The sequence below is a fragment of the Pygoscelis adeliae genome, unplaced genomic scaffold (assembly GCF_000699105.1).
Source record: "Pygoscelis adeliae isolate BGI_AS28 unplaced genomic scaffold, ASM69910v1 Scaffold286, whole genome shotgun sequence".
NCBI classification, from domain to species: Eukaryota; Metazoa; Chordata; class Aves; order Sphenisciformes; family Spheniscidae; genus Pygoscelis; species Pygoscelis adeliae.
Genome location: NW_008825076.1, coordinates 3995960 through 4003070, shown reverse-complemented (window position 1 = coordinate 4003070; position 7111 = coordinate 3995960). Strand labels below are relative to the sequence as shown.

General features: G+C 39.9%; 1 protein-coding gene across 1 annotated transcript; it reads left to right on the top strand.

The window, feature by feature from the left end:
• The first annotated feature begins 182 nt into the window (after positions 1 to 182).
• LOC103919278 (1,25-dihydroxyvitamin D(3) 24-hydroxylase, mitochondrial) lies at positions 183 to 6452 on the top strand. The gene is made up of 9 exons (XM_009326759.1): positions 183 to 309; positions 1031 to 1127; positions 2331 to 2422; positions 3225 to 3336; positions 4724 to 4869; positions 5184 to 5350; positions 5537 to 5615; positions 6037 to 6231; positions 6342 to 6452. The coding sequence occupies exons 1-9, from the start codon at positions 265 to 267 to the stop codon at positions 6450 to 6452; spliced, it is 1044 nt and encodes a 347-aa protein (XP_009325034.1). The 5' UTR covers positions 183 to 264.
• Positions 6453 to 7111: the final 659 nt, after the last annotated feature.

Here is a 7111-nt window from a genome sequence, read left to right as displayed (position 1 = left end):
CCCGCGGCGCGGCTGTTCTGCCGCCCGGAGCGGGTTTCGTCCCCTGTCCCCCGAGAAGGGGCTGCGGCGTCAAGTTTGCGCCCGGTGGTGCGATGAAGGGGCGTCGGCGCCCGGCGATGTCTTGTTGCCCATGCGGTGGATTCGGGGTTTTTTTCGTCTTTCTTTCTGCTTTAAGCCTTCCTCTTTTCAGCCTCGCTGTTTTTAATTCAATCTAGGGAAGGAAGGGACTGGCAGAGGGTAAGAAGTGCCTTTCAAAAGAAATTAATGAAACCCAGGGAAGTTGCGAAACTGGATACCACAATCAATGAGGTACTGCGCTTTGAGAAATTCTTTCTCTCTCCCCACTCCCCTGGAAAGCTGGGAAATAAAAGCAGATCAAGTGACCAGGTTTACCTGGAGAGCTGTTGATCTGCTCTACAGTGGTAAAACCATGAGTTAATAGTCTGAAATCATTCAGGGAATAAGAAGTGCAAACTGGTTATCAGGGTCTGACCAAAAGTGAGACCACACAGAAACCTGTAGTTGAGATTGCCTGTCTCCACAGAACAATAAGATGATTCCATAATGATACGGGCTTCTTCAAACAGAGTTTTTGCTTACTTTTCTTTCATTCAGTGTTTTTTGCCTTTACTGCTTCGTTCTTATGTTCCTCCCGTCAGGGAACACCTCCTTCTTTAACATCTGTGTTCCTCATTGAGTTTGAGGAGCAACTGTGACAAACAGCTTAATCCTAATTATTGTGAAACTCCAGTATTATCCCAGCATCAGACTGAAGCATTTCATCCCTGTGGAGGAAAGCTCAGTTCATCGAAGTACAAGCAGCAATAGCACGAGAGTCATGTAAAATCCAGACACGTGTTAACACGGGGGGAACTGAATCTTGTTCAACGAACAGGAAACATAAGTGTTCCTCTCTTATGTGAGATTGTTACCTATTTAAAACACAGCTGAAGTGTTAAATTGAACAGGATTTTTATTAGTTGATGTCATTTTGTTCCCTTCTTTTCTCTCTCTTCTCTCCACTGCTTAGGTCCTGGAGGACTTCATGCACAGAATAGATGATGTTTGTAACCACAATGGACAAATGGAAGATGTCTATTCAGAATTCAACAAATGGTCATTTGAAAGTAAGTTGGTTTTTGCCTGAGAATGGTGTGCATTTTGTACCTGCCATGGCATTCCAGTTAAAGTACAATCAGTGATGAACGTGTAGGCTGACTATTTCCGAGCTATCAGCTACAACATCATGGAAAGTGGGTTGCAGAAAAGCCAGGGAACTATCAGTACATGTGCAAAATTCATCAGCAGCTATACAAACTCTTCTGTCTGGTTGTCTATATGGCTTGTAAAAAAATCCAAAAATAGTGACTTATAAATCCAAAACTTGTGGAATCACAGTGCATTTATCTAGAGTGGGATCAGATAGCACATGACCATTTTTGTCCATCTGATATTTGTTAATTATCAGCAGCACAAGATCAATGAAATGATCCAATAACAGTGAAGAAGTATTCATTGTAGACAAGGGTTGGAGAATCCCATTTAAAATGTTTATGCTGGGATTGAGAAGCACTGGAAAAAGTTACCGAGACAGGAGCGTCCATCTTTAGAAACCTTTCAGAGTACATTAAGGAACCATCTGCCAGGAATGACTTAGGGCTGAGGAAACTGCATCAGTGGTTCCCAACAAGAGGGATGGTCGGATATAGTGCGTAACTGAACGAGCTCTGTCAGACCTGTCTGCTCTTGGCTGGCTCATCTCAGCAACCTGTGTACTGAGTTCCTGAAAGTGTTTTCTCTTCCACTGTCAGTGGTGATGTCTGATTTTGGAAAGGGAGAAATAGGAAGTGACAGCTTTTTTTTTTAAAAAAAAAAAATGGCAAGTGGAAAGAGGTGGAAACTTGTGGAGTGTGGGATGGTTCAAGTGTTTGCAAGTGGTTTCTGGCTGTGGAAAGGGCTAGGAGACGTTGGACTAGATGGCCTCTTCAGACTCAGTTTTGCTGCAACTCAGTTCTCTTCAGTAGCTTTGCCTAATAGCTTATTTGCCAAATATGCCAACCCTGCTTGGCAGAATGATCTGCTGCTCGTGAGGGGATCAGTGGTGATGCTTATTTGTGAAGAAAGTGCTACTGTAAGGGCAGCTTAGCTAGATATACTGCTACTTGGGTCTGAGGCAATTGTGCAGAAGGTGTTTTGAAGTGCTGTTCTCACAGGTGTGAGTCATAGAACATTTTTCAGAAGAATAATCCAAGCCATTCCTTGTCAATAAATGGTGGACACTGTGCACCCTTTTGTTTATGTCATTTAATAACAATATTGCTTAACAACAGGTATCTGCCTGGTGCTGTATGGAAAGAGATTTGGTCTCCTACAGCAGGATGTAGAAGAAGAAAGTCTAAACTTCATCAAGGCTGTAAAAACGGTATGGAAGGGTCTTTACCTGGGGCTGTAGTGATTTTCTGCCCCTACTACTATTGAGAGGGTACCAGTTTAAATGGGTCACCTGAAAAAAGAAACTCAAGCTTCTGTGCTACATGTATATTGGCAGCCTTGCGCATCCAAGGTGACACTTATATGTGCAAAGCTAGTACTGACCATCTGACTGTCCCATTTGTGAAATGCCTAAATATGTAAGGGAAAAATGGTGTGTATGGACATCAGGGTAATCCTGGAAATATAGTTGTCAGGTTGGTTGGTTAACTTTCCTCTCCCTCTGAGACACCTGTTGTGCAACACTGCTGTTTGTTGGGTGGGACTCTTGGAGTTGTGTAGGATTATGCAAATATGCTGGATTTGGAGGTTAGTCATTCCTGTAAGCACATCTGCTGTGCATCTTGCTGCAACTTGGACTCGTGTGATATATATCTGCCTGATTTTAGCCATCTAAAAGGCAGGCATCTAGCCTAGCCCAGTTTTTTAGCTCCATCTGTTGTCAAAGGAGAGAGAGGCACTGCCAAAGGGTGGCTTGTCCCATTCTAAAACAGGTGCCTAAAATAGATAGGATGAATCACCCACTAGAGAAGCCTCCTATCTTCCACTGGCTGTCCCTAATTTTTAGCTGGATGCAGTCTAAGTAGGTTGAGACCCATCCTTTCTGTCCAGGATGGAAAATCTGCCAGAATCTTGACTTCCTGAAAATTGCCTGACACTTTACAGTTTAATTTTGTTCACAGATTGCAAGTAGATAGATTAAAGAAAGATTTCAAAAACTTTCTCCACCACAGATGATGGCTACTTTTGGAATGATGATGGTGACCCCCGTGGAACTTCACAAGGGTCTGAACACAAAAGTCTGGCAAGCTCATACTAAAGCATGGGATGATATATTTAAAACAGGTTATTGTTTTAAACACGATTTCTCTCCTTTCCCTTCATCCCTGTTTCCTGCTTGGTGGAATTAACTTTCTTCATACTTGCTACTGCCCTACACTGCTGTTAATTGCTGCCTTCAGCACAGATTGAGACACCTTTGCTGCAGCTAACCACAAACCTATTCCAAGCACGGGAGCACTGTTTTCTTATGACTAACACTTAGGTCTGGTTGTGGGGCAATACCCAAACCCCACTGAAACCCCAGAAATTTGGGAGCCAGAAACGTTATGAGTCCAGTTTAATCTGTCATAAAAATAAATAGCCAGAAAGTGTATGATCTCTTTAAAGGCAAGGTACAGGAGTGAGAAAAGGGACCTCTCTCAAAGGGACCTCAAAGGGAGTTGTTTTCTTGAGAAACAAGAATTTTACAAGCAACAAAAGCCTGTTTGCTAAAAAAAGAAATTATACGTTTTCTGAACAACCTGGAATTTAGTCATAAGCCTTAAAAACAGAAGCAATTTAAATCATAAGATCAGTTTGGCTTTTTGACAACATTTTCTGTCTATTTAAGATGAATAAGCTTTCAACATTACAGAAATTACTCTAATCCAGATATGAAGTTAAGTTTGTATTTTTCAATATTTTGTTAGTGACAGTGATAGCTAAATATTAAGAAAGGTTTTGGCACTTGGATGGCTGTAACACTGAGTGATATATTTCTCTTAGATATTTGAGTACTTAATACTTCAGGAGTTTTGGTCATGCCAGCCACACGTGCACTTATTTTATTGCTTCTTAGTTTATGGGTATTAGGAAAGACACTTTCCAGTTTTGTTCAGAAGAACCAGTTTGACACCTTCATTTGACATGAATAGCTCCTTACTAGGAACTGGTCTTAACAATTGGGATATTCATGAGAAAGGATGGGCAAAATCCAGTCCTCTATATTTAAAAAAAAAATAGCATGCAGAAATTTGGCATCTATTTTTGCCTTCTCATAGTAAATCAAAGGCTTAAATTTCCCCTTGGGGGTCTGGGTGCTAAGTCTCTTTGATTTTTTTAACACCTTGATCCCCTTTGAAAATCCAACCTAATAAATTTTACACACTTGTATTTCTGCTTGCTAAATATTTCACTCAACACATCACTGATTTCCTTTCCTAATTTAAGAAAGCAGAATTTCTAATAGTTTGCAGGAGCTCCTTCTATTCGGAAGTGATTTTTGTGACCGAGTTCTTCATTTTAAAAGTGAAAATACCATTATTTATTCAGTATAGTGCTCATTGCTTGAAAAAAGAGCACAGCTTGGCACCCTCTTTCAAAATCCTGCATGTAAGATGTATTTTTGCTTTTATTTTTAAAGTGTTTTCAGTGATTTTCCATTAATTGCCTCCTGCTCCTCCCTCCTCAGCCAAGCACTCAATTGACTGTCGACTGGAAAAGCACTCTGCCAACCCTCAGGAGGATTTCCTGTGTGACATCTATTCTGGAGGACAACTTTCCAAGAAGGAGCTGTACGCTGCCATCGCAGAGCTCCAGATTGCTGGAGTTGAAACGGTAAACCTGACTTTCCAAGAGCTTGTTAAAATTAGCATCCTTCCAACTCCCTGCTTTCTTCCATAACATCTGAGAGTGAGCTAATCCTGTAGTTGCTTCGGTGGCGTAGATGCAAGTAAATTTGTACCTGAAATCACTAGATTCTTTCTTCTGTTCATTACTCCTAGAGAACAACTGGGGTGGCCCATAATCCCTTAGGCTTACAAAATACCGTAAGGCAGTGACCAGCCATAAATGTTGCTTTGAACTTTTGGCAACTTCTTTTTTCTGCCGTCACAAATGGAGGTCTTACATTTCTTTTTGGTTTGTTTCAGACGGCCAATAGTTTACTGTGGGCTTTGTATAACCTTTCACGCAATCCACACGTTCAGCAAAAGCTTTTCCAGGAAATACAGAGTGTTTTGGCTGCTAATGAGAGTCCAAGTGCTGAGAACTTGAAGAATATGCCTTACCTAAAAGCATGTCTGAAAGAATCCATGAGGTAAAAGTGTCAAATAATTTGCAAAAAGCAAAATTATCTCAAAGTTTTTTACCAGCTAGTGTGTATGAGGGAGAAAGAATTTTCTAGTATATATAATTTTGTTCACCTTGTTGTTTAGGGTAAACTATGATAGATACATGAAGAAAAATACTGGAAATTTAACGCATTTTGTTTCTCTCATTGTAGATTAACACCCTCGGTGCCATTTACCACTCGCACCATCGACACAGAAATGGTTCTGGGAGATTATGTACTGCCCAAAGGGGTAAGTCAATTAATTTAGCTTATTAGAATATTTTGTCGTTAATTAACTGTCCCATAAGCCATTGAAGTTGGTCATATTTCAGTTTCAAAATGACTTTGCCAAAGGATGAGTCCCAGAATAAGGAATGAGGAATTCACACCAAGAATTCCCATAAACTGAAAACCATACCTCCCTGCACTGCTGTTGGATTAAGCAAAAATATTTTGGTGTGCTATTTCAAAAAATTTTTTCAAACTTTCCAGTGATTTTCTGAGGAAACGATGACCTTTTCTGTGTTTGAATTAATCTTCAGAGAATTACATGACATCTTCTGAGGAAATTGCCTCACCTTTACTGCTGCATTATTTTTTTCCGTTAACAAGCTGATTCACTTGGTAGCTCTAAGCCAATTTGTAATGCGACTCTATTGCTTTGTTTATAGACCGTACTAATGATAAATAGCCGTGCCCTGGGTTGCAATGAAGAGTACTTTAATGGCTGGACTCAATTTAAACCAGAGCGCTGGTTTCAGAAGAACGTAATAAATCCTTTTTCTCATGTTCCATTTGGCATTGGGAAGAGGATGTGCATCGGGCGCCGCGTAGCAGAGCTACAGCTTCACTTGGCCCTTTGCTGGGTAAATATTCTAAAAATGGCACTCCATACACAATGTTGGGTTGTTCAACATTTAACCTGATCAGAAGATCTAGAAGACAAAGCATGCTAACTGAAATGTTTGTGTTTCAGCTCATTCGCAAATACCAAATTGTAGCAACTGACAAGAAGCCAGTAGAAACACTCCATTCAGGAATACTGATTCCTAGCCGGGAGCTTCCCATGGCATTTCACAGACGATAAGGTATGTGCATAAGGGTCTCCTGAGTACATGAGACTTTTCTTTGAACCTCATTTAGAATTTGCATAGAACTGCGAGTGTAAGAGAACAGATGTTTTTCTAAGCAATGTGAGATGTATTAAATGCCATCACGTTTTGTTACTTTTAACAGAAAATATTCTATGTACTACAAAAGAAGACAAATTTTGTTTGGCTTATGGCTCTGAAGTTTGCTGTCTAGTTTTAAACTCCAAGAGAGCATGTCTTCTGTGCCTGATGCAGATCAGAGATGGGGAAATCAAAATGTATATACTGTTGGGGAAAATAATAGCCATTATTTTGTTATAATATAACTTCTCCACTGCATTTCTAGAAGATATTTCCTGAAAAACAGTATTTGATTTTGAGCATCAATGTACAGATTAAAAAGAAAATGCCCTAGTGAAGGAACAGTACACCAGGGTACTACAGAGTTTAGATTAAAAAACTTGATTTTAGGCAGAAGGACAAAGAAAAGAAATATCTATTTGTAAATAGTCATGCAATGTTGCAACTTATTATACATTTTTGGTTCAAAAAAATTGAATGTAAGATTTTCTCTGCTCACAAGCTTACACAAATAAGCTAACAAAGAAGCTAATCTAAATTGGATAACTGGGTGTTTGATTTAGAATTAAGTCCT

Bases quoted from the DNA above. Each gene is read 5' to 3' on its own strand.
- LOC103919278 (XM_009326759.1), top strand. From the start codon at position 265: ATGAAACCCAGGGAAGTTGCGAAACTGGATACCACAATCAATGAG. The intron at 310-1,030 runs GTACTGCGCTTT...TCCACTGCTTAG, and splicing joins TGGATACCACAATCAATGAG to GTCCTGGAGGACTTCATGCA. The intron at 6,232-6,341 runs GTAAATATTCTA...TTTGTGTTTCAG, and splicing joins TTCACTTGGCCCTTTGCTGG to CTCATTCGCAAATACCAAAT.